The following is a 27506-nucleotide window of genomic DNA, read 5'->3' as shown; positions in this document are numbered from 1 at the left end:
GACAATTTTACTTATGAACATTTAAATTAAATCAACACACCCTTAGACAGATATTGTATTACCCGTGCAGGGATGTGTTGAAGATGTTTTAGTGCAAAAACTGCTTCTCAGCATCAGAACAAGAGCAAACAACTTTGAAGATTTCAGGTAAAGGTATTAATAAAGCGTTAACATCCTGGGTGATCTATCCACCGTACTGACATGGGCTGAAAGGTCCCTGGAAGAAGCAAACGTTGAGTTGTTCATCATTTCTTTTGCTTTACTTAATGTCTCTGTGTCATTGCATTGCATCTACACTGATTTCTGTTTAGGTTTATTTCTGTACTATGGATTTAGTTTATTTCTTATTGTTTAGTCTCTGTAAGTTGAGTCTCAAATTGTTTGACTGGTAGGCACCCACACAACAGCTTGTTAACTCTCCGGTGCCTCCTAGTATTCGCTCATCCATTGTTTCCTTGGTGTGAACCTTCATTATTTCATAAGGCGCCTGACACAAAAAACATTCAGTCAACGCTTTGGGTGAAATGATAGTGTTTATTGACAATGACACCTTTGGTTTTCAAAAATATATTTTAACAGTCAAGTACCTTGTTATAAAGAATAGGATAAAAATAACTAAATACTTTTCTTGGCTTTTTGAAAAACACTTCAAAGATTTTATTTGTACTATCAACAGATATGCCATATAGATCAACATAAAGCTAGATTGCACCTAAACTGGTTTAAGACTTGCTCATTTTCATCTCTTTTCCAAGTGAACAAAAATATCTATAGAAAATAACAAAATATTTATGACTTATTTACATACTAAAACAATTTACTAATTCGGTTACTGTCTCCATTAAATCACAGCCTTAACATGCTAGCTCCTGGAGTGGTCTTCCATGGAAAATCAGCTTTATGAAAGGGGTCAAAAGCTTAAATAAACACAACAAAAGGAGAAACTCGCCAGGATAAGAGAGAGAATGGGAAACACTCTTAAGACCAGGCCTTGAAGGAGGGCAGACATTTTTCAGAAAGACTCAGTGTAAAATGATTGATCATAACTTTTTCATGATTTGTTTCTTAACTATTTATTTTTTTCCACATTTAAATGTTTTATATTATAATTTTTTTTAGATTAGGTAAATAAAACCTGAAAATTGTTCCTTTGATGACTAAAGAACAGTCATCCATTGCATTTTTTTTTATGAACATTTCAGTCAATTCCAGTGTTTTAATATGGCACCATTTCACAAAACGTCATCTAATCACACTTTAGAAAAATATCCTACTCATATGCAGAGATGAAATTAAATCCAGTCATAGACAGAGATTTAGATTAATCTCCAATTAAATCCTTGATAAAGTAATAAAAACAAAAAGTTTGGTATTTTTTGAATGATTTTGTTTTCTATCTAATGAAACTCGGCTCATTGGATTCACTATTCAACGTTTAAAAAAAATCTTTCTCCCTGAATGAACATGAGGTTACAGCTATGAAGGCCCAACGTGTCTCCAGCATGTTTGATGCTCGTTAGGATGTTCTTTATTGAAATGCTGGGTTTGTTCGATTAGACAGGACTGTCTCAAAAGGTTCAATTTTTTTTTTTTTCTATTCCACAAAATAATTTTTCCAATGGGGCAATGTGAGCTGTTATGCTTTAAGTTTTCTTTGATCAGCAGAGGTGTATTGCCTTTAAACTCTCATATGGATTCCATGTTCTCCCAGTTTCTTTTGTCTAAATCATTAATCATTATCGCTTGATAGTGATAGTGGGCTGTACTAGCTGTACTGGCTGTAAGACCTTCTTTCACAAGTTTAATTGAACTAGTCCTTAACTAAACTGTAAGTTTTTACAAGCCACGACTGAACAAGGAGGGAGGTGTTTTTAACAGGTTTGTTTGTAAACCTTTAAACCTAAAAACATATAAATTCTAAGCAGCATTTTGTATTCACTCTGGGTATCCGTTTACAGGTAATATATAATAATAATAATGATAATAATATTAATAATAATAACAATAGTTTTTGCAACTTTACACATTAGAACAAAGTTTGACATTTATCCTATCTCCTTGAGAAACATTCTGATGGATTGCTCAGGGACCACATGTGGCTCTGTGATTCAAACTTGCAACCCTTTGCTTCAACCACTAGGCCATCACTCCTCTAATAATGTAAAAAAAATTATAAACATATCTGTTTAATGAGCTTAAACTCCAACAATGTCCTCTTTCAAGGTCAGCGGCTCAACCGGAAAGTGTGGCATGTTCCCTTTAGGTTGCAGGAGAGTTCCAGCCTCAAGTGGATGATTTAAGTATCGTGGGGTCCTGTTCAGGAGGGAGGGAAGAATGGAGCGGGAGATCGATGACGTTTTGTCATGGTGAAGAGATAGCTGAGTGAAAAGGTGAAGCTTTACAGATCTGTCTACGTTCCTACCCTCATCTATGGTCAGGACATCTGGATCATAACTGAAAGAACAAGGTCCTGGGTACGAGCAGCTGATATGAGCATTCTCTGCATGTTGTCTGGGCTCTCTCTTAGAGATAGGGTAGAGGAACTTGGTCATTCGGGAGAGGCACGGGTAGAGTTGCTTCTTCTCTGCATTGAGAGCAATCAGCTGAGATGGCTCAGACATCTTTTTCAAATGTCCCCTGTAAGCCTCTCTCAGGAGGTTTTCCAGGTACGTCCCACCGGTAGGAGGCCGAGGGGACGACCCAGGACATGTTGGATGGACTATGTCTCTCGGTTGGCCTGGGAGCGCCTCAGGCTTCTCCCAGCAGGAGGAGCTGTCTGGGGACAACGCTGTCTAGGAGTCTCTGCTGACTCTGCTTCCCCCGCGACGACAGCGATTTTAAACTAAAAAATATGACTATAAAAAATAGAAGCTGAAGAAATTTCTCAGGGGCCACAAATTGTTTTTTAAACAATTGCATGCAACATCTCGCACATCTGAAAACATATTGTATCATGCCAGTTTGTAATAAATTATATTGAAATTCATTACTATAACTATACGGCTCACAATCCTTTAAAAACTCCTAGACTTGATAAAGACGACAAAAGAAGCTTTGTCAAGCCCAAAAACTATTTACAGCTTGTGAACATTGTTTCTAAGTAATACATTTAAGAGAATAAAACATCTTTACACATGATCAGAGAGGCAACCTTCTCTAGGTTATTTTCATGGGTGTCAGTTTTCATCTAATAGTTCTAAAGATCATGTTGGTGCTTCAGAAATTATATTTCAAATGTACCAGAATTTGTTTTTTTAGATTCATAAAATGCTTTTTAGGTGAAAACAGGAGATAAAAGCAGACAAACTTTAAAACAAAATCTTAGAACTTGTAAAACTTTTAGAAATGCAAAACAAATCTTATTCAACTCTTATTAAGCACAAACTAAACTGAGGGGTGACGCAACATTTTTGAACAATATTTAACATTTTAACCTACAAGCATAAAATCAAATGTCAACATGTTTTCAATATGAATACATTATATTGATTATTTACATTTTTTTAATGACGAAATACATTTGCTCACATGTCATCCTCTGCAGGATGTACATTGTCCTTGGCAGTTTGGCCTCTACAGCTACTTACTTTTATGCAACTTTACAGTTGATCGATCATCATTCTCTTGGCTGTTGAATAGTGAGGGACTGAACAATGGTGCAGTCACTGAAGTGGAGTTCGAAACGGGGTTGATGTGTGTGCTGCTACTGACTGCAGTGACAGCAGAGGCTGCTGGATAGACCTGGACATCAACAGCAACAGATGTGAGCCCCAAAGAGATGTGGTGGGAGACTTGTAAAGGCGGGCTGCCGTGTGAGATACTGAGGCTGTGGTGGAAGGGGGCGGCACGTGGCTCTGTGCTCCGCAGTGTTAAAGAGGAATGTAGAGCTTCTTCTCGTCTGGGAATTGGAGATGGGGAAGGCGGCAAGGATAGGGAGGGTAAAGAGGATGGAGGAGGAAAGGCATCCTGGCATGAGCCCTGGTTTTCCCCTGCGACGCTCGTCCAGTCCTCGGTGCAACGCAGCCGGATGCTGGGATGAGATAAACTGCTTCTATTATCCTCCTCCAGGGTAGAGTCAATCTAAAAAGAGAGTAAACTAAATATTCGTAATATATCTAACACTGATCAAAAGGTTAAAAGCTCATTCAAAGCTCAAAAAAATTAAAGGAACACTTTGAAAACACATCAGATTTCAATGGGAAAAAAATCATGCTGTTTATTTATACTGATATGGACTGGGTGATGTGTTAGCAACAAAAGGTTGACACATCATTTGATGTAAATGAAAATTATCAACCTACAGAGGGCTGAATTCAAAGACACCCCAAAAATTACAGTGAAAAAATGATGCGGCAGGTTAGTCCATTTTGCTGAAAATTCATTGCAGCAACTTAAAATGGTATTCAGTCATTTGTATGGCCCCCACATGCGTGTATGCATGCCTGACAACATCGGGGCATGCTCCTAATGAGACGACGGATGGCGTCCTGGGGTATCTCCTCCCAGATCTGGACCAGGGCATCACTGGGGTCCTGGACAGTCTGAGGTGCAACCCGGCGGCGTCAGATGGATTGAAACATAATGTCCCAGAGGTGTTCTATTGGATTTAGGTCAGGCGAGCATGGGGGCTTATCAATGGCATCAATTCCTTCATCGTCCAGGAACTGCCTGCATACTCTTGCCACATGAGGCCGGGCATTGTCATGCACCAGGAGGAACCCAGGACCCACTGCACCAGCATAGAGTCTGACAATGGGTGCAAGGATTTCATCCCGATACCTGATGGCGGTCAGGGTGCCGTTGTCTAGCCTGTATAGGTCTGTACGTCCCTCCATGAATATGCCTCCCCAGACCATCACTGTCCCACCACCAAACCGGTCATGCTGAACGATGTTACAGGCAGCATAATGTTCTCCACGGCTTCTCCAGACCCTTTCACATCTGTCACATGTGCTCAGGGTGAACCTGCATTCATCTGCAAAAAGCACAGGGCACCAGTGGCGGACTTGCCAATTCCGGTGATTTGTGGCAAATGCCAATCGAGCTCTATGGTGCCGGGCAGTGAGCACAGGGCCCAGTAGAGGACATTGGGCCCTCAGGCCACCCTCCTGAAGTCTGTTTCTGATTGTTTGGTCATTCACACCCGTGGACTGCTGGAGGTCATTTCTTAGGGCTCTGGCAGTGCTCCTCCTTCTCCTCCTTGCACAAAGGAGCAGATACCGGTCTTACTGATGGGTTATAGACCTTCTACAGCCCTGTCCAGCTCTCCTGGAGTAACTGCTTGAAATCTACCCAAATGCTTTTAAGATTTTGCTGGGAGACACAACAAACTTTCTGGCCATGGCACATATTGATGTGCCATCCTGGAGGAGTTGGTCTGCCTGTACAACCTCTGTAGGGTCCAGGTAGCGCCTCATGCTAACAGTAGTGACAGTGACCCTAGCCAAATGCAAAACTGGTGAAAAAAAGAGTTAGAAAAGATGAGGAGGGGAAAAATGTCAGTGGCCTTCACCTGTAAAACCATTCCCGTTTTGATGGTCATCTCCTTGTTGCCCCTCTACTGCACCTGTTGTTAATTTCCTTAACACCCAAGCAGCTGAAACTGATTAACAACCCCCTCTGCTACTTACCTGACTAAATCAATAGCCCAGAAGTTTAATTAACTTGATGCTGTACTCTGATTACAAGGGTTCCTTTAATTTTTTTGAGTAGTGTATATCCAAGATAATTACTGGTATTTTTTTTTTTATTTCCAAACCTGTCCTGAACCCAATGCCGATTAAATAGGTATCATTCATTCATGTGTGTGATTTCAGACCTTTGTGTCAACGACAGGCTCTGGATGAGTCTCTACAGTCACTGAGTAGTGGTCCACAGTAGGCGCGGAGACCTCTTCAACCTCCTCAAAAGTCGGCTCCATCTGAACAGTGACCAGGTCTGGTCCTGGAGGGCGTGCACGGGTATCTGACGTGTTGGGGCTCTGCTCTATCACTGTGACACACTCATCATCCTCAAAAGCTCTGTACAACAAAGAAGACAGCTGGTATGAACAGAAAGAAAGATCTTCATTAGTTCCTTTAGCATATTTCTGTTTTGAAGCGCGGTATGCACCTGTTTTCATGTCCTGCAGCCTGACGATCAGCGTGTTTTTTTGGGACACCAAGGTTCCTTTGAACTGTGAAGGATGTGTTATTTAGCTTTAATACAAACGGTCAACATTAGGTGAAGATTATATTTTTGATAATTTTATTTATATCTTTCTTAAAGGTAATGTATTAAAATAGGAGCCAGTTAAATTAACCAGTTAAATGTTTATTAAAATAACATTTAGCTGAACAAGAGTAGTTGCCATTGTAACTCTGCTTAATGCAAATAAGACTTAATTTAGCCTCCTGATACAATATGTTAGGTAGTTAGTTTTAATCCCTTCAACTTTTTTTCTATTCTTTAAAGTTCCTTTTTCAAAACTATTTTATTTTGCACTGGATGGAAAAAAGACGTGTAAGTTCTAGTTAATGATGGTTTATATTAGTAGGTTTAAAAAAGTTAACTAACCTAGTTTAACTTTGTAACAGGAATATACAGCATATTTAAAGCAGTAGTTTCAGGATATATGAAGTGTACCAGTTGGTAGATATCTCATTAGGCGCATCAGTGGTAGCTATTTCTCCAAATATAACATAAAACTATGTAGACCTAGGTAAATTAGCTATAGCACATCTTGGTTTAAAGTCATAGATAAATTACTGAATTTCTATCAAATTCTGTATAAAACAAGATATTTTTGATTATGACATAGATCTGTTTATTTTAGGTCACTGACAGGTATATTTATTTTGCTGGCTTAAAGTACACAATTAAAAGAGAGAATGATTTTTAAAAAGACAAAGTAATTTTTTACAAACAGCTTTCTGAATCTTATCTTATCTGATAATAAAGGCAGATTTATTTAAAGAAAAAATCAGATCATACAAATGTTAGGATAATTATCATAAACAATGACTGGATCCTGAAACTGATAACAATAAAAACTTTAAAGTTTAATGTTCTTGGTTCACATTCTTCATGTGTTTATTGCATATCACTAACACTGAATTTTAAATGTCTCCTACAACTTCAAGCTTGTCTAGTCAATAGTTTGGGAGAAAAATCTTAATTTTTCACTCGGTTAGAATTCTAAAAAGTTCCTAACCTGCTCGGCCTGGAGGAACAGGTTCGTTCTTGCGGACCACTGAATAGAAGGTAACAGTTATGAAGATAAAAGCCAGGGATACGCCCACACCAACTACAATGGGAATGTCATGTTTCTCCAGCACAGGCAGCCATGATGGCGACTGTTGTGTCCCCCTGTGAGATAAAAAATACAGCACCATAATTTTCTACATTCCATTTAATCTGGGATTTCTTAATCTGATACTTGCTGGAGGTCAAGCCTTCTTGTAATATATGACAAAAAAGCTTCTATTGTCATTAATGGTTTCTTTTCAACTTTCATAACTTTTACGTCAATACTTTACATTTTGTCCATTCCTTGTTCCTACCCAAGGCATTTTATTTTTAAGGGTGTTGCTGAAAGATTTAAGAACCCAAAGGGAATGTATGCCCAGTAATGGATATAAAAACAATAAAAAAATAACCCTTTATGAAGAACTAAAACATTTTAAAATTATGGGGGTTTTTTTGGTGGTAAAACATAACGAAAGGACAAATATCCTTACTGTTGATTTCACTTACAAGGGATCATTGATCATGGTCATTGGGGACTGGGAGGTGTTCCTCTTTCTCCAGTCTGCTACCTCTGTGATGTTGGGTGGGTGTTCCTTTTGTGTAGCATTTAACAGATTCGACCAGTTGGTATTACTGGAGTTTTGAGGATCTAAAACTGAAGTTCTGTCTGGGGGTTGATCATCAAGCTGGAACGGTTGAGACTCGTTGGTTAAAGATGTCGGACGATCCATATGGGGGATCTCAAGATGAAACTTTGGGAGAAAGGTCCTTTGTGTGACAGGTTGTTCAGGATTAACATGAGATGTTTGTTGGAGAGATGGTGAATACTGCAAATACATTTGTTTGGTTGGGGAAATTTGTTGAGACGCCTCTGTTTTAGAGAGGATATGTCTTTGGTGGAAAGAAAACATTTTTAAAATGTCTGTTTTAGCTTCTGAAGAAACTGTCACTGAATCAGACACTCTCATTTTATTCTGGGAAATGTAATTCTGTGTTGGCACTGGTGTATCTGAACCAATCAGCTCACTGAACATATGGGTTATTTGATCCACTGGAGTCTGATATGAGGATGTCCAAGTCCGTCTCTGGGTGGGCTGATAATGAAGCATCGGACCAAAACCTTTTCTGGTAGCTGCTGCTGTTGAACTGTGGCTTACAGGTGGTTGACTAGTTGGGATAAAAAGTGAATCTGTGGTCTGTAGAAGTTGGGGGTTGAGGTTTCCTGACAAGAAGTTGGGATGTGGAGGAGGCGGTAAAATGGGGGGCTGCATCTGTGGGACCAAGAGTTGGGTGGGATGGATCATTTCCTCTGAACCAGGCCTTGATGCTGGTTTCAGCTCCATTATGGATAATCTGGAAAAAGCTGAAGGTGCGGTAGTGCTGTTGCACCTTGAACCTGAAAAGTTCCAGAAAAAGATGTTCATGTTTCTCTTTTATTATTAGATCAGATATATTTTTTCATGAGCAATAAGAAATCTTCTATAATAGACTAATAAATAACTGAGTCATTGTTGGTCTTAATCATGCTAACAAGTTAAAACTTTTAACTAATGCAAAAACAATCTGCCTATTAATAGTTCATTATTTCAATGCTCCAAGTTATTTTCCAACCCTCCCAAGTCTGTCTTTTAATCAGTTTTCATAAAAGTACAAATTTTTCTAAAGGTTTAAAGAAATCCAGAGTTTGTTTAGCTGGGAATTACTTTGTTGCAGATATTTTATACCTTCAAAAATCATTTGGACCCTCTTATGTGTCAACAGAAGTAGTGCTCTGTGAACAGTCTACCCCAGAGCCAACAAACACAGAGACAAATGAGGTGAACAGCTACACATATTAATCTGTTTCTGTTGAATTTAGAACTCCAAATTCATAAGTATTATCAATTAATCCCAAATTCAAAATGATTAATTATAATAGATTAACCCCAAATTCATTTTCATCAACTACTGGAAGAAAAAGTTAATAGTAATAAATAAAAATCCCCCCTGAGAAAAAAAAATATATATATATCATTTCTGTTTACAATTGTTTTTGTCATTTTTAACCACAGCAGCTGTTAAGAGAATGTTTTAAAAATCTATACTGAATAATCCATAGAAAACATTTGAGTCAGAGCAGATGAGGTTCAAAAAGAGCCTGCCATGCTTTCCATCAGCTTTGGTTTCAGATGATTTTAATTAGGAAGAGAAAAAATTATCTATCTAAGCTGAAGCATCTTATGTCAGCAAAATATGAGGGTTCATCCCTTTATTGAATCTGTCACCAAGCAAATAGATTTCAAACTCAGGATCCAATGTGAAAAAATCATTAGAAATATTTTGTCACCTTCAAAACTCGTAGGCAGAGTTGTAAATGTTAAAATTTACAACTCTGTTTGTTTTTTTTGACAATACGTACATGTTGCCATGTTGTGCTGTGCTGAAACATTCACATGATGAACTTTGAGGTTCTGCTCAGCTGAAGATCTCCTCAGATGGGAAACCAGATGATCTCTGCTAAGGTTGGTGCTCTAAAGAATATAAAAACAAAGAATTTCATTAAAGCAGATCTAATGCTGAAACATCATTTAACCAAAAGTGCATTATGAGACAGGAATAAATGTTGCTCTTTATGATGATAAAAGATGGAATGTCACCACTGATAAAGCTAATCTATGCAATAACCACACAGCACCTGGACTGAGAAAATGCATCAACAAAATAAGCCGACTGTACAATGATTTTCACACAAAGCTGAGGACATGTTTTTACAGATTTATTACTCACAGCAGACAGAACCAACCCAGTCTGCTTCCGTCTGTCAGCTGGATAATCTTCAGTTTAACAGAGAGGAAACCAGAACAGATGAGAATCAGCAAACAGAAACTGAGATAAAAATTGAGATAAAATAACCTGGCAGGTCGGATTGATAATGCCTACTCAGGTTTACTGTAGTTAGACTTATTATTTATCTCCTATGTTATTAAATGCACAAATTCTGCAAGAATTCAACTTGCTGGCGAGTTTAAAGTTAAAAGCTACATTTTGTAAAAACAACTTATGATTCAGGTAATTTTGCTTCCCTGAGGATGATTAACTGAAATGTTAGAATTAATCTAAATGGAATAATTCTGTCGTAAAACCAAGGAGTGGTGCAAGTGTGTCTCCTATTCTCTCTTTATCTAATCAAACTTGTTTACCAGAGGATTTATGTACTAAGTTAGAATTTAGAGGAAGGTCAGTTTTGCACCTGTGTACACCCTTTGATTGTATAGCTTCAAAGTTGGAGACATCAATACCCTCTAGACACCTTTCATCTAACTGAGGGTCATTTTTTTTATTTTTAAGCTCTTAATTTGGGATTTTTATTCAGTGCAAGTTTATATTTAGCACAGATTACATTAAACATTTGATGAGATGAGGAATCTTATGTAAACAGACCTGTGACGATGAGGGTTGTGTATCTCTGATGCCGTCCAGCTCTGTTCTCTGCAGTACAGGTATACTTTCCTGCATCCAAGTACTGGATTCTGGAAATATGCAGTGCTCCGTCTTCTATAAGAGTTATGCAGCAAACAGAGTGGAAATGTAGTTAGATCTTGGCTGAATGAGAAAAATGTCCTGTGCATCTTCAAATCTCACCATCAACATGAATGGTTTCAGAGTGGCCTACAGGAGACTGGGATTCTGTTCTGGTCCAGCTGTAAGTGATGGGTAGTATCCCCACTGCTCTGCAGGGAAGGATCACTGATTCCCCAATGTTGCTGCTCATTCTGCTTATATGGGTCACAATAATGGGACTCACTGTGAAAAGACATTTGAAACCAATCATATTACAAAAAAAAAAACAAGAAGATGCTGTACAAACAAGGTAAGTGTTATTTTGTATTGATACTTAAAAGGAATACACCTTTTCTTTAGAATCACTATTCTCTTAAATGAAGGGTTCCTCAGGGCTCAGTTTTAGATCCCTTCCTTTCCTCTTTTTGTAATTATTCCTTTGCTATACTTTCAGGAAGCATGCAGTTTCTTCCCACAGCTATGCAGATGACTTCATAATTTAACTCCCTTTTAAACAAGGGGTTCCTGAGTAGAGCCAGGATTCTTCAAATATATTGATGAAATGATGGTTTGTAGGCTTCTAATCCTTCTACATTTCAAAAAGTAAAAAGAGAAGCAAATCATTTTTTGTTTGCAATTTCTAAGACCTCCACTGCAGATTTGGCTTCTTTATCATCATCTTTGCTAATCTGGGAAGTAAAAAAATACTGATATACTTGAAAGCCAGATTAGAGCTGCAGTAAGATTAAGCTTTTATCATTTAGGCAATTACCTATAATAAAATCCTATTCCTTCAAGGTAGCCGTTTGAAACAGTTATACAGGCATTTGTTAAATCTAGGTTAATTTAATGTTTATTTTTATGCTGATGCATCCATTTAGTGTCTGTAGATTGAGAAAAGTCCTGCGGACCATTTTTAACTAGCACAAGAGAAAATCCCCCCATCAACTACATCGTCTTGTAGATGTCAGGACCTATAAAATACAGAATTTTTTCTTCTTTTTTTCTGGTGCATTATCTGGGGTTAATTTTGTGTCTGGTGATGCATTTATTTGATTAGATATTTTACTGTAGATCACTACAGTATCCTAATATCCCAGATTACATGTAAAGATTGCCTAATGATTATTATGGAATGTTTGTGAACCCTAGAAATATATCCTCCTCACTCTTAAAGTGTTACACTGGTGATTTAAAATAATTGTTCTAGAATTAAAATCTGACTTTATTACATTTTTCTGTGTAAAAATATTCTGCTTCAATAAAAGATCAGTTTACTTGAAATAGTTTTGAACATTTTGGGGATTCATTGTTTTAGTGTGGTGTCGTCACACTATCGCTTAAAATGGTCAGAAAAACAACATTTGACCTTGTTATGACTGACATACGTTCCCTTAGTTTAATTTATCCCTTCATTAGCAAGTTCTTGCCTTTTCTTGAATCCAAAAACCTATTTTTTTAGAAATGCACATTAAAAAGACAGAAGGTAAGAGTAGGTGTTACCGGCAACTCTCAGCATGGCTGTGCTTTGGCTTTTTCCCAGTATGTTGGACGCCTCGCATACGTAGACCGCCTCATCATAGACTCTGGCTGATTGGATGTAGAGAGTAGCATTTCTCTGTCTGGATAAGAGGGATATTAGTTTATTACAACAACAACCAAAAAAAAGGAACAAGCAAATCAGACATAATTCTTTTTTAACAAACTAGATGTTCTTGACACATTTTAGAGGTCTTTATCAGTGGTTCCCTAATCTTTTTTAAAGTCTGCTTTAAGGTTTTCCTTCTTTGACTTTGGCTTTTTTTTAACCTGTCTCTGTCCAGTCGTTACATCTGACCATTCCAGCATGTGAGGGGAAAAAAGAGAAAACATCAAGCATAATAGGAAATAAGGAAAATAATTCACCTTAGACCTGAATCGTGACCTAAGGCATAAAATGTATCAAATAGTGTGTATATAATCACCTATTCGAGCTAAATGAAACTTTTTTCTGCCTGTCAAACTGCGTAATAAACTGTATCTTTTAGAGTTTCTTATAAACTTTTTTACCTCATGGCTGGATTATTGCACTCCACTCGGTGTCCATACATTTTAGAATTCATTTGAAAATTATTTTATTTGCTTTTAAATCCCTGAATGGGCTTGCCCCACCGTACCTCTCTGAGCTTCTACATCCTTATAGACCTACTTGCTTTCTCAGGTCAGATGGTCATAGGGGACCACGCTTTCGTTGTTGCAGCTTCAAAGCTCTGTCACGAACTTACTCAGCACATTAGACAGGCCTCTTCTCTGACTGTTTTTAAAACTCATGTCAAAAAAACACCTTTTCGCTTTGGCTTTTAACACCTAGTAAGACGGTGGGCTTTATCTTATTATTTATCTATGTATCTTCTTTTATCTTTTATTCCGTTTATAGATAGAAAATCAATTTGACTGTATGATCTTGTGAACTGTAAAGTCCCTTGAGATCACATGTGTTGTGAATTGGAGCAATAGAAATAAACTCAATTTAATTTAATTGAATTATCTTTTACCCAATTTTATTGACTTGATTGTGTAAATTTTATTTTTGCCAATGTTTTAGCTGTTTAGTTTTTTAATCTGTACTGTTATGTTTTATTTATTTATTTTATTTTATTTTATTTTATTGTGCAGCACTTTGGTAAGTTGTAGTTGTGTTTAAGTGCTTAACAAATTAGTTGAATTGGACTGGATAAACCCACAAATTCAAGGAAAGGCTCTCACTCACTGTACTGCTCCCAGTCAAGGATTTATTGATGTAACATTCATGACCTTCATCGACAGATATCTCTGCCCTACAGGCATATACATCCCCTCTGGGTAAAACTGAGCAATCCAGGTACTAGAGAGCTCAAACTTTATTGAGTTTAACCTGACAGAGGTCAGTAATATTCACAGGAAGATCACGGAGTTCTATTCATGGTATGAAAATTGTTTTTTCGAAAAACAAAACAGGTTTATCTCTAATATGATAGCAATTTAAACTTTATAAATAGGAGCAAGTATACCAATATTTTTAAAAATCTTTTTTAGATTTTTTCAGGTCTTCAAGCAACAGTAAACCTCAATAAATAATCAACATCTTTTTAGGAAGAAGCAAAGCAGTATTTTGCTTTTGTCCAGAAGCCTCTTTATAGCGCAGCAGAAACAGAAGGATAGGCTACAAGCATAAGAATTCAAAGTTATTTAAAAATGTTTTTTTTTTTGTTTTATGTTATGTCTGGAATGTCCGTCTGAAATGAAACATCAATTAATCCTTTTTTTTAGACACGTTTTGGGTTAAGCCCTCTGCCTATACATCTGTGCCTTCAGGTGTGTGAAGATTTTGCATTAACAGCTTTTTTTTTTTTTTTTTTTTTTACTATTAGGGGCCTTTTTTTCTTTTTACTCCAGTAGCCTTTTCCACTATCAGGTAAGATGTCTGGGCTTTATTTACTCACTGCATAATTCAGGAATAAATTTATCCAAAAAAGGGAGATAGCAGTTTGATTTTCCTTTGAAACGTTGCATAAGTTTTATGATAGGTGTGCATTTATTAGTTTTTCTTTAGTTACCTATTTAGTTTACTTATTCTGAGAGGATTATGATTTCACATAATTTGAGAAAGTTCAGATAACGATGTTTTGTCTTTATAAGTTCATGGTAGGTTGATTCATTATTGGGGTAAATGAAAAACTCAAGAAATTCTCCAAGATGTCAAGAAGTAAAGAGTGGACTTCCACAGGTCTGGCTCATCCTTAGGTACAATGAAGGTGAAGGTGTTAAAACAGCACGGGAGAGTCCATGCAACCTATCATTCTAGGTAGAAAGAGGTTGTGTGTCCTAGGGAAGATTGTTTTGGTTATAGAAATGCATAAGAATGTTAGAAAAATGTTAAAGAGGTCATCAAGGAATGGACTGAAGCTGGTGAGATGGTTTCGTTACCCACAGTAAAACGAACCTATGCTCACTTGGACCACTCTTCAGAAGAACAGCTGTTTCAAAAACAGCTCTCATGACGTCCTGATGGTAGTCAGTGGGAGAGGTTAAAATGGATGGAATGCAAAGCGGACACTAAGCTGTGTTATGAGAAATGTGACAAAATACTAGAAAATTATGTAATTTTTTATTGTTTAGGAGCTGCTTTTCCCAAATACTTGGAAAATTTATTTCCTTATACTTTCAATTGCAATAAAAAAACAACACAATTGAACTGTTAACTGCTGTAACACCACAATATCCCCATTGTTGGAAAAATAAAGGGATTTTCTATCCTTTTCTATTCTATTTAAAGGTGAATACATTTTTACTTTTGTGCAGCATATTGGTCCGGTAAGTTTTAAAATGCTACATCTATAAAAGTTGGATAGGATTTGATCTTTTTAAGTATTAAATACAAAATTAAGGCATTCCTTATGAATTGTAGGATTTTCTTACACTGTTTTATTATATGCACCAACATAACTTACCCCAGTGCTATCTTGCCTCCAGTTTGTTTGGAGTGGCCTCTTTTCATCCAGCTGATGGAGGGCAAAGGATGACCGGACACCTCACACACCAGCATTGCCGGGGCTCCCACAGGAACGGTCAACACTGTGGGCCACAGTTTCACTAAAGGTGGGGCTGTGGGAAGACAGAGAAAGAGATAGAGAGAGACACACACACATTTTCATCAGGCAATCTTCACACTGGTATGGGGTTTGCATTAATACCACACCTAGAACAGTTAGAGTTGCTTTTTTAGAGGTGAGGAATATTTGGAGGTGTCGGTTCGAAGCCCTGCAGAAGTAGCTGCCGCCATCCTGCTCCTGGATGCTGAAGGAAAATAAATACAACTGACTTGGACTAAATAAATACATATAAGAAATAAACAAAAAAATCATCTTTAATTCATGCATATGTTTTTGTTTTAAAAGAGAGACCTGTTAAAGAAGAGATCACCACTGGGCTGCACTGTCATGTTCTTTGTTGGAATGAGAAGCTGGTTGTTTTTGAACCAGGACACGTCAGCTTCTGGTTGGCTGTGTGGTGGTCTGCAGGTGAGCGTGACATTTTCTCCTGATCTTACTGTCAAGCTAGTGGGTTGCTGCACAAAACTCCAATGCATGTCTGAAAACACACTGGATGCTCAAAATTCTGACAGTGTTTGTACTTTGATCATTGAGAACATTTCCTGGTAAATTAATGTTTTTTAAAGACACGGGTTAGTACTGTAGATGGTTCAAAGTACCGAATAGAAGCAGGAAAGCTGACTGAGATTGAACAGTCTCCTCCTGGTTTGATGCCACACAGTGATATGAGCCCTCATCCTTCTCTGTCACATTTCTGAGTGAAATAGAAAGGAAACAGAAAGTAAAATCGCAAATGATTTACAGATACTTTTATAAAAGGAAGTGTAAATTGTTGTGACAAAACAAAACAAAAAATGCAATAAAACAAGAATAATAGAACTGTATGAAATGCTGTAATTTGCACCAAAAATAAAACAGTAAAGCTGTAATAAAATCCGTCACTACACAAATAAAAATGCTGAGCTTAGAACTGAGTTTAGAAACTGGGGTATTTTAAATACAACTTAACTTTTCATCAAGCTACAGGAAAGCTGCTTTTCTAACCTTCAAACAAACAGGCCTCAAGCATTAACATCCCAACAAATATTTTTCTGTAATTTTTACAAATAAATATTACAATGTTTTAAAAGTACAGTGTTGATGAATGTTGAAAGTTTTCTCTGTAGGAAAGTGATTTAAATGATTGGTGTGTCTCTTAAAGATGCATCAATAATGTTGATATTAGAGATGCACTGATTTGATACCTATTGACTAATTAGCTGGAGCAGATATCAGAGATCCAATCCAGTGCCCTTTACATGGAAATGCTATCTCTTTCTTTTTCCTGCCTACTTGTTAATAAATAATAGTAAAAAGTAAAAAGACATATGGTTCATCAATTCCACAGTCTAATCGGATCGGTATCGGATATTGCCAGATATGTTCAGGTATACTGATCCGATCGGAATACAAATGGATCGGTGCATGTCTGTTTGAAATCATTTTATCTTTTATTGCAATAATATCAGCTCTTACAAAGAAAATTAGGAGAAAAAAATTAATTTATAAACCTTTACCTTGTAGAGAAGGAAAATCCCACACTAAGAAAAAATATTTTTCAACAGAATCACCATTGACACCATGCTGACGGATAATATAAAACAAATGAAATGGGAGCTTTTTCATTTTTTATCATTTATATACTATAATTTCTATTCGTTTAGTATTTTGTGAACTTTTAATGTGTAATCATGAGGCTAGTGAAAGGTTTAAAAAAACTTCTCCAGAACTTCTCCAGGGAGAAAATAACAAACTGGGTAACCAAGTGATTTCAGTACCTGTTAGATACAATATAAAGGATTGGAGGACATTTAGAGGAATGCAAGAATTAGTTTTTTTCTCCCCCAGAAAAGGCTTACAGGCCTTTGTTAGAAATTAAGTTAATTTATTTTTATTGAGATAAATAAAATGTGTCAGTTGTTGCAAAATGAGTCATCTGTGTCCATAAGTGGTATCCATACATGCTTTTTGAGTGCCTAAAGGATCTGTAGCATAACATATCTTCTGCTCCATTAAAGCTGTAGCCTGTCAGAACAAATGAAGATGAATATCCTGTTCTTTGGAGGGTCTGACCTCAGTATGAGCAGCTGTCCATTGTTCATGAGGCTGAATGAGGCCAAGCAGCTCTGCAGGAGACAGCCGTCTTTGAACCAGTGCACCATGGGAACAGGGAAGCCGCGGACTGTGCATTGCATGGACACCTCAGTTCCCGTAGTAACCGTGATGTTGTCAGGGCCCTGGATGATCTTCAGGCTCTGAGGAACCCCTAGTGGAAAGAATGACTTTGTTATGTTGCACCTCATTCCTAACAGCAAAGGGTTATGTTGCTCATTAATGATTAATTGTTGCAGAACTGTCAGTTTTAAGTTTAGATCATTTATTAAAGAAGTTGTTCTCACCTTCCACAGTTAGTTTTGCTGGTTTACTCCTCTTGCTGATGTTCAGGAAAGAGTTGTGTGTGACACAAATATATATCCCATCATCCTCCAGTGTTACGTTAATAAGGTGCAAAGTTCCTGACATTTTCTTCTGTTTACCTCCTCCATATTCCCCCTTGACAGGAAAGCAGATGATCATAATAAAATTAGTCTAGCTTCATTTTATCAAGTGCTGCATTTCTTTCTTTTTTTTTTTTTTTTCCAATCTACCAAAAACTCAAGATTTAGGGCAAATTCCCTATAACTGATAGGATTATGGGGATAAATGAGCTGAGAAAGTTTCGGGAAAGCATGAACAGGAGAAAATAGATCAACAATTAAAGAACAAAACAAGGAACAAATATCAAGTAACAAAAAGATAAATATTTTCTCTTCTTTGTATGTTTTTATGGAGCCATTAACAGAAACATCATGAAAATTAATATTTTCAAGCTTAAAATAGGAAATATTGTTGACTGAGTGCAATATTTTTTCATTTCTTTTTATTTGATGTTAGGATTTCAAAACAAATTTTCTTTTTGTTTTTTACCCCACCTGATATAGTCTTCCTCTTGTAACAATCTGTCCATCTTTAAGCCATGTGATGTTTGCTGGAGGGGAACTTTCTCCAGATACACACTGCAAGAAAACCGCCTCTCCTTCTTTGACTGTCTGGTCCTGGGGACTAAAGAAAACATCTTCCAAACCTGGAAATCATTAGAAAAACATTTTAAAGATGTGTTTGATGCATCGTTGAATCAGCAACCATGCAAAATTCTGAATATTTTACTTTTTTTTTTTTTTAAGTTGTTGATGACAACTTTCTGTTTGGTTTCACGATTACCGGTATGTAGAAATTATCAGAATGGATATCAGGGCACTTAGTAGGATGTTGAGATTTGGGAAAAGAAAAGAAAAATACATTAAATTTCTGAAGAATTATGGGTTTTAAACTCAGAAATAGAAGAATTTGCAGGCAGAACACAGATGACCTGAAAAAAATCAATACCAAGTTCCATAATTGAACATTTCTGGCAAAGTAAAAGATCAAAAGGCTTATGGAGTCTATATATACAGCAAGGAGCAAAACTATTGCATGAATCAATGCATAAAAGGCAAACCATTATTAAAACCAAGTTAAATGTAAATCCCTTTATTGTCCCACAACAGGGAAATTCAGTCTGCATTGAACCCACCCCCTTGGGGAGCAGTGGGCTGCAATTGTGTGTACCCCAGGGAACAGTGGGGGATTAAGGGTTTTGATCAGGAAACCAGAGTGGAGTCTGTGGGGATCAAACCAGGTTTTTGCAACGTTTCCAGAGCACAAGCACACAGCTCTAACCACTAGGCCAATCCTCCCCTTAAAGCTTTACACTCCTCTGCAATCAGATGCAATAGGAAAGATCTTGCAGAAGATGAGCCAATAGTAACAATATAGTAAAACACAAATTCATGTACAGTGACTTTGTAGGAATGGTTTCTGTTTAAAAAGGCAAACCAAAGAAATTACTCTTACTGATTAATAATGCATTCTTTAGAGTAGTTTTTTTGCTTTGGGCATTTTAGGGTTTAATTACTAATACATTCTGCTTATTTCTTCACAGCTTAAAATAATATGTGGTGCAACATCTGCAAGACACTTGAAAAAACTTTAATTCTTATGCATCGTTTTAATATCATTAATAATAATATTTCTGTCCTGCATGTAAAAAATTCACAAAATGTTGCAAAACAAAATCATTCAAAAGTCTTGATGTAATTTATTCAGTTATATTCAAGAATTCATGAATCTTTCACATAGAACCTGTATTCCCGTTCCCTCAAATACAGATAGATTAGAATATCAATGTAAAAAAGGAAAAGATTATTTGCATGAAAATTATTATGTAAGCCATTACAGCAATAAAGTGAAAGATAAACCAGCAAGACTCACCAAAAGGAGATGCGACTGCAGAGCCAAACAGAATGAACAAGCAGACCAGAGGAGTCATCTGCTGGACGAAATAGATGGACAAACAAACCTGCATCCTACTGCAGAGCTCCATCATAAGAGGGAAACAAGCAACACACAGCTTTATCCATGATGCCAGTCTATAGTGTGCACATAAAAGTGCATCTATTTAAATGATTTTTACAAAAAGGTCAAGCATATTAAGTGCTGCATAATGTTTTGCATTATTCTGATATCTTACTCTCCTACACAAAAAAAAGCTCAAAGCAAAAACTACTCAGCATCTGTCACTTTCTCTCTACACTAGTGAGATGGTTTCGAACAGATATCTAGTTTTTGATCAGTTTGTGGCAAATATATTCAGCAGATGGATTTAACATAATTCACTCCCCGCCCCTTGTTCTCTTGAGCCCTCCCTTGGCGCTTTGCTTCGTTCCTATTTTGGTTGTGAGTCTGTGTTGCACCACGGCGAGCCCAGCTTTGTCCTCTTTAGACCCTTGAATGGACACAGCCACTTTATAGAGCTCACATGGTGGCCCTCCACTCAATGAAAGTGACATGAAAAGAGGCTGCGCAGCTTTGTACTGTGAAGATCAGTTATTGGCCCCTGCAAGGACAGCTACCCGTCTGATCGCACAGGCTTTCATGATCCTTAGTTTGGTCATCGAAAGGTGCCTGATGAATGTGAAACAAAATTTGGGTTTTGTACAGATAAAGTTACATAGTATTCAACCTAGAGTGCTCACAGAGAAAAGCTGCAATTAGAAATATATTAAATTAATTTATGCAGGTGACACAATCATATTCTTCAACATATATCTATCTAAGAAAAACCAGCTGATTGACTCTCTACAATCCCTTGCACTGAGCATGCATGTAGTGACAGTGGAGAGGAAAAACTCCCTTTTAACCGTAAGAAGCCCCCATCAGGACCAGGCACCGTGTGAGCGGCCATCTGTCGAGGCCGATAAAAGCAGAAAAAAATATTCATGACATAAATTATTTGTCGCTCGGCAGAAGACTTCCTTGCTGTGGATTAACATACACTTGGATGAGTAACTTAGAAAAGGATTACAGTAGTCTTCCCCCCTGGGACCTGCACACTGGTGGTGGAATAAAGCAGAGGGTGAGTGAGACTGAGAATGGTTTGGGAAAGAGAGAGACGATGAAGTGGGTGAAAGCTTGCTTTGCTTGCAAGAGAGAGAAGCTAGCTAAGCCAGGTGCTAAATGAAGCGGATATTGAGAGATGATTGGCTTCAGAGAAGATGCAGCCCCGAGTTGATTGGCTGGAGCTAAAAAAGGACAATGCAGGTGTTTCAAGTGAAGCAGATGAGTCTTCCAGATTTAATTTTCGCTTAAGCTTCATGCAGCCGTTGATCAGATAAATTATAGATACATTTAAAATTAATAATAAAATATGATGCCGAACAAATATTTAAAATCCTTAAACTTTTTCACATTCTTCTGCACATTATTCTGCACTAGATAGAGTTGATAGACTAACACAGTGGTTCCCTAAATGTAATTGCAAGAGTGGTATGCTGGAAATGAATTAAATAAATAGCCAATTTTTTGAGACATTTATTTAAAATGTATCGATAGCAATGCTGATTCAGCTACACAGTAAAATACATGTTTAAAATTAAAATAATTGTCTTTAAAAGTGACAGTTTTGTAATTTAAAGGAGATTCTAGTTTATTATCAATCTGTAATTTACTGTGATTGAATTTTGTTTGTTCTGTACTGTAAAATACGAAAATACTTTCTGAAAACCACAGGGGGGCTAAACAGGAAAGTTTTGGGAACCACTGAACTAAAACAAAGTCATAAATAAAAGAGAAGTTGGAAAAATAAGACATCACTATGTAATAAAAGTCATACAGGTTGTGGTTTACCTTTGGGACTGGTCAGTTGATTGAGTCATTGCAGCAGCAAGTCATTCCACCTTCCTCACAGATTTGGCTAAGTTTTTACACTGGATGCCTTACTGACATAATCAGGATCTAAACCCATGTGTCAAAGACACGGAATTAGGCCTCTGCAGCAAAAAACAACACATTTTCTCAGTTAGCACCTTTAAGAAATACTTTTCACTAAAATCATGGCTGAAAGTTCATTTTGTGTGTTTGCCTACAAACTTTGTACATTTCCAGGCTAAAATTTGCCAATTTATTTTAACTTATTAGCTCAGGTTAAAAGAAACAGCAGTATCTGAATCTCTGAAAATTTTTTATAGAATGTTGATGTTTGTCTCGTTCTTCTGTGGAAATGATGCCTAAACCATAACGCAGCAATCACTGTGTTTCACAGTGGATGTTGTTGGAGGTGATGTGCAATTACATTCCTGCTGATGGTTGATGTAAGGGTTTTAGGGTACATGGACACACAAAATCTTCAATATTTAAAAATTTAAACAGTTTTGAAAACCACAGGTCATTAATCTTCCTTTTCCATGTCTTACAGTTGTAATTGCATTGTTTCAAAATCCAATTTCTCTTTTTCTACTTTGTTTTTTATTAAACCATTGAACTCACAGCTTACTCAGTAAATTGTTGAACATTACAGTATATATTATTGCAGAAAAGCTAAGTGAGATGAAAACCTCATGTACAGTACTGTTTCATCCATTGAGGTTTTGCTAAAAACCCCAAGTGAAGACGATAAAACATGTACAGACAGTCTGCAAATCCATACTGTAGTGGAGGCATCATTAGTTAGCTTTCTGTAAAGCAAACTGGCCTAAACACACCAGACTATTAGGATCCTGAAACTTGATCTTATCTAATGAAATAAACATATCAAAACAACTTTTTCCTTTTTGAATTGTGGGCTGTGTTTGGTTTTTTTTATTAGTGTTGCTTTCTTATGCTGCTTTTAATATAAGAAATGTTGAAATGTCCTCAGTGCACTTCAAATAGCATCAGTATGATAAACTATTCAGTTCCAGTAAAAAAACAAAAAAACATTTACACTATAAACTGAAATATTCTCATATATTAAGACGTAAAACCTGTTGTGATAGTACACTCGACCTTACTAAAGAAATCATTATAATTGCAGAATTAACATTGTTCCTTATTGCGCAGCTAAATGCGTTAATGAATTGCTCAGTTGGTTTCCTGTAGAGCTAGTGGCTGCTTGTGCTAACACAATGCTAAGAGCCTGTGGGTGTTTTTATTTGTTTGACTACCAAGGCACCCAGTGGATCATTTACACTGTTTAGCATGTCATTAAAGGGATTTTTACCTCTGCACCATCTTTGCATCTTCTTTTCTCAACCATTCTTTTTACCTTGCAAAGGTATTGACATCCATCCACTCATCCATCTCTAAACATATTTTTGCTTACAGGTTTGTTGGGGGCTGTTGTTTATTTTCAAAAGTCATTAAGCTAGAAGCAACCAGTCCTGGACCAGTCCTGGGTTGTCCAAAATAATCTTGCAAATTCCAATGTATTATATCTAATTACAGACAAACACAAAATACTTCATAAATAAAATATATTGGGTGCTAGTCTCATTAAATTTAATGTTGCAAAATAAAATCCATCCTAAGCAGATGTCTTCATAAATAATTTAAATAGTCCAGAGGTTTAGCATGCATAGTTTAATCACAGTATCCAAACATCACAGCCGACAATTAGAAAACAATAACCAAAATGTTGCATGCTAAGAGAGGAAAAATGTATGATCTGAGATTAGAGGAAAAGTGTGGTACAACTTCAAACCTAAACAGATATAGGCCTCAACCTAATTCCTTGATCAACAGGAACACTTACTCAACATGCAAAATATTCTTTGATGCAAAAAAAAAAAAAAAACCTTAATAGATAACTTTGAACATATCGTCATAAACATCCATGGTGGTGGAAACATGTGTTGTACAGTAGGGATACTTTTCTCCAGTTGGGACAGGAAAGCTGGACATGTGGGATGGAGCCAAATAAATGTCATGGAGTAATATTAAAGAAATTTCACATGCTTTTTTTTAATATATTCTAAACACAAGATCCTTACACAAAGGCCTTTTGGGTTACCAGAAACGTTTTATTTATTTAAACTAAAAAAATAAAAAAATATATAACACCCAGCACATTATTGAATAAATGAACATAATGACACTAATTAATTGATTTTTAACAAGGAGAGTATAGTAATCTTAATTAATCGGTCAATAACCATTCCCAGGACTGTGTCCACATAAATATAGGTTAATGGGCAGCATTAGCACCCAGTCCATCCATAAAGGGAATGTGGAACAATGTCCAAAATATCTTTTTTTATTTTTTTTTAATATAAACTACAAACAGCTTTAGAGGAGACAATCAGTTGAATAAGTGTGGTTATATTGAAAGTCCACTTTGCTTTTCAAGATTTAACAATATAATTTTGTGTAATTCTGCTAGAGTTTCTATGGCACTATTACTTTCTAGTGGTGCAATAAAATTGTCTTCCCAGCATTGCCTACATCTAATGTGGTGTGAATTGGCAGGCTTACAGAATTTCTTGACTATTAAAAAAGTACAAATTCCACTGTAAGTTATGTAACATGTTTTAATGCAAAATTAGATTTGGTAAGTACAAGCAGAGCTGTCTAGTTGCTGTTTACTCACTCACATGGGCAAGGCAGCAGCGAGCATACTACAGCCAGATGAAGTCCTTGCAAATGTAAATTGGCGGTCTGTTCAGCATAATCAAATGGAAATGAAAGAACAATTGTGCCGATTTATAATCTATGCAGGGAGCTCTATTTTAATAATGAAGAACAGACATAGCTGGTGAAATGTTACATCAACATGATAAAGCCACATGTTGAAAATGTACAGCTTATCGCAAAAATGTAAAAGAAATAAAGGAAACTGGACAAATGGGGTATCAGGTGTACTAATCTCTATAAGTGGTGTCATTTATTATTCATAACTTCTAAGAAAATTCATTTTATTATCACACTTTATTACACTTTAAATGTCATTAATCCATGTTACTCAGGAGTTTTATTATTGAAAAATGTATGTGAAAAAAAATGTTGTTGGGTTTAAACAAAAGACAATCATCTGATGTTTGTGTTTCTTGTTTTTTGTAAAGATGACCTTCAGCAATCCTCCCATCAGCTTTAATCTGTCATGATCTTGGCACTGATGACTGGTCAGATTACTTATTCCATTCACCTGCCTAGCTCCATCCAGTTTCTTGTTATTGTTCATCTGATTTACCTGCTCCAGTCTTTATTTAACCTGCCTTCTACCATTCATCGGTGCCAGATTATTTGAGCCCTTGGTAAGAGTTTTTGAGCATATCTAGCTGTTTCTGATTGCATGACCTGACCCATTCTGCCTCTGGACCTCTGAGCTGGCCCTTTCCTGTCCTGATCTGTTAGCCTGACCTCTTCGGACACCTGCTTGATTCTCCCTGTTTACCGACACTAGAACTGATTCCTGAGACCATCCTGGATTTCCCTTCGGTACCTCTTCAGATCTCTTACCTCCTGGCCCGGACTCCTGACATGTCTTTGAGAAAGGCTTTGGCTTTACCCGCTGGATTATCCTGCCTTTCTTTGACTGCTTGGTTCTTATCTCCCGCCTTCTGGACTTTAATGTCTGGTACTCCTAGGCAGCTTCCGCCGTGTCTTGTCGGCAACCAACCGGCTGGAACCAACCACTGGGCACGGACTGAACTTTAAGACCAGGTTAGTGAGTCACACATTCATAATCTTCCTCCGCCAGATAGAGGTGGACACTAACCTGTGTTCTCTCCCTGCAGAGGTTCCTTTCCTGCCTTAGACACCCTTGCAGTTTTCTGCAAATTGGTTTACTTAATAAATGTTGTTGAGAAATCCAACTGTCTGTCTGCTTCAAAAAATGTTTCCTACTTTCTAAGCCTTGACATTAATCATTAAAACCTCACTCAAATTGAAAGACTTTCTTATTTTTGTTATATAAACATGATCCTGCAGAGGATCATTATATTTCATCATATTTAGAAGGTATATACACATTTACACATATAGCGCTCATTTTTAAAGATTTCGATAAAACCTTATTTCTGGGATTTTTGCTCAGGTACATTGAATGAACTAAGAATTATCAGACATTTCTACATGATGGTGGATGACTTGGAGCTGAATGTTTGTTACTTAAAACCAAAATTGTGCAAGAACACAGAAAACAGATGTGAAGAGGAGGAGGCCTGGAGAGATGAAGATGGGATGCGCAGTGTCATGGAGTTCAGTTATACACAGAGCTCGCTCCAACATTTGATGAGTCTCAGCACTAATCCCTGGAAGATACAATATTTTAATAGCAGACTTATATTTGGTTTGAATAACATCAGTTTCAGAGTGACTCATTGTTAAACTTACCATGTTGGGACCACTCCCTCCAGGCGTGAACATATTCAGGATCATATTCCCCCCGAGGAGCTGTTTCAGAGGGACACAACACACTACGCTAAGCAGCATTCTTTTTTGTCATAGTGGTTTCGCTCTGTTATAACTCCATTCCTACCTTTCGAGTGCTCTGTCAGAAGGTGCTTCAGCTCTCTGAGGGCTCGGGTGAGGTTTTCCAAGCGGTGCTGCAGGTGGAGGTTTTCTTCTTTGAGAGTATGGATAGTATCCTGCAGCTCGTATGCTGAGCTGCACCTTGAAATCAAAGAGATCCACCACACCACTAGGGTGACTTGTAGGATGGACAGCATCTTCATATCAATTGATAACTAAATGTTGTTGGCATGTCAGCCACAGCTTGAATCCTTCTGGTTCTGTCTGCAGCTCCTTAGTGTTTTAAAGTGCTGACTGTGTTCTGTTTCTGTGTCAGAATTGATTCCCTGAGTGCTAAATAAATGATCCAACACACTTTAAACAGTCAATTGTTCCGTTTTGGTTCTCAGAGCCAAAATTAGTGAGCATTAGTGGTTAAACGGATCTGTAGTGTCACATGACCTTAAAATATAGTGATGCTATAAAAGATCCAGATCTCTGAAATGTATAAATAAATAAATAAAATGAAAATACATTAATCTATTTCTAAGTGCTAAAAAACTCAAACAGCGATGGATTGATATTAAAGCAACTGCTGCTTTCACTCATACTGATGTCTAAATATCAGCCAAGGTCAGGCCTGAAAACCAAGGAAGAAATTTTCAATATCTGGCAAAGTCTAGCTCTCTATGTATGAGCAGAACTGCGAGACTCGTGGGTGTATTTAGGTAGTTATTTGTGAAGCACCGCGAATAAAAGAAAAAAGTGAAATACTTTAGAAAACTATACCATTTATCACTTCAAAATGAAAACAATACAGCAGAAAGAGATAAAGAGTCAATGTAGCAATGAATGAGGAGTTTCCATATTTATACATTTATTAGTACTGGAACAATTATAAGAAGCCTAAGGTTAGCCAAGCTGACTACTAATAACAGATAAAAGGAAGACTGTCTTTCTGGATGGAAAGGCAACAAGTCACGATACAGCCTATAGCATGATGTCTCAAACACTACAGGTGGGAGATACCATTAAAAATGAAATTACAATCAATTCCAGAAATAGAGAAAAACTCTAGAAATTAGATAAAATTTATAAACTGCGAAGCCTAATTTACAGTGTAAACATATACAGTACTATCAGGGAATATTGCTTTTCTTTCTTTTTTAAAGCGTTCAACAAAGTATCTGTCATGGTGCCCTAATAACACCCACTTCTTCCTGCTGCTCTGCAACAGCAGTTAAACTCTTAAAGGAATAGTACACCCAAAACACGATTAGCCTTCAT

The 27506-nt window shown here is 36.9% G+C and overlaps 1 protein-coding gene and 1 long non-coding RNA gene across 3 annotated transcripts; both read right to left on the bottom strand.

Moving 5' to 3' along the window:
- Positions 1–1141: 1141 nt before the first annotated feature.
- Positions 1142–21897, bottom strand: LOC107098097. 2 transcript variants are annotated; one of them, XM_015395559.1, is made up of 18 exons: positions 21642–21897; positions 18350–18501; positions 17777–17930; positions 17451–17643; positions 15998–16092; positions 15690–15876; positions 15485–15582; positions 15237–15390; positions 12271–12389; positions 10849–11010; positions 10648–10761; positions 9994–10040; positions 9626–9737; positions 7735–8623; positions 7193–7347; positions 6112–6175; positions 5819–6020; positions 1142–4080 (listed from the first exon to the last, which is right to left on the bottom strand). In XM_015395559.1, the coding sequence occupies exons 3-18, from the start codon at positions 17898–17900 to the stop codon at positions 3580–3582; spliced, it is 3216 nt and encodes a 1071-aa protein (XP_015251045.1). In that variant the 5' UTR covers positions 17901–17930; positions 18350–18501; positions 21642–21897; the 3' UTR covers positions 1142–3579. The 2 variants fall into 2 exon arrangements, with proteins under 2 accessions (XP_015251045.1, XP_015251044.1); XM_015395558.1 differs by lacking the exon at positions 21642–21897 and adding an exon at positions 19728–20095.
- Positions 21898–23346: 1449 nt separating this feature from the next.
- Positions 23347–27500, bottom strand: LOC107098103. Its single transcript, XR_001481867.1, has 3 exons — positions 26248–27500; positions 26103–26162; positions 23347–26020 (listed from the first exon to the last, which is right to left on the bottom strand). It is a non-coding gene; the product is annotated as an uncharacterized LOC107098103 (long non-coding RNA).
- Between the last annotated feature and the right edge of the window lie 6 nt (positions 27501–27506).

Source organism: Cyprinodon variegatus, unplaced genomic scaffold (genome assembly GCF_000732505.1).
Source record: "Cyprinodon variegatus isolate N-32 unplaced genomic scaffold, C_variegatus-1.0 Scaffold746, whole genome shotgun sequence".
Lineage (NCBI taxonomy): Eukaryota > Metazoa > Chordata > Actinopteri > Cyprinodontiformes > Cyprinodontidae > Cyprinodon > Cyprinodon variegatus.
This window is presented reverse-complemented; position numbering and strand designations above follow the sequence as displayed.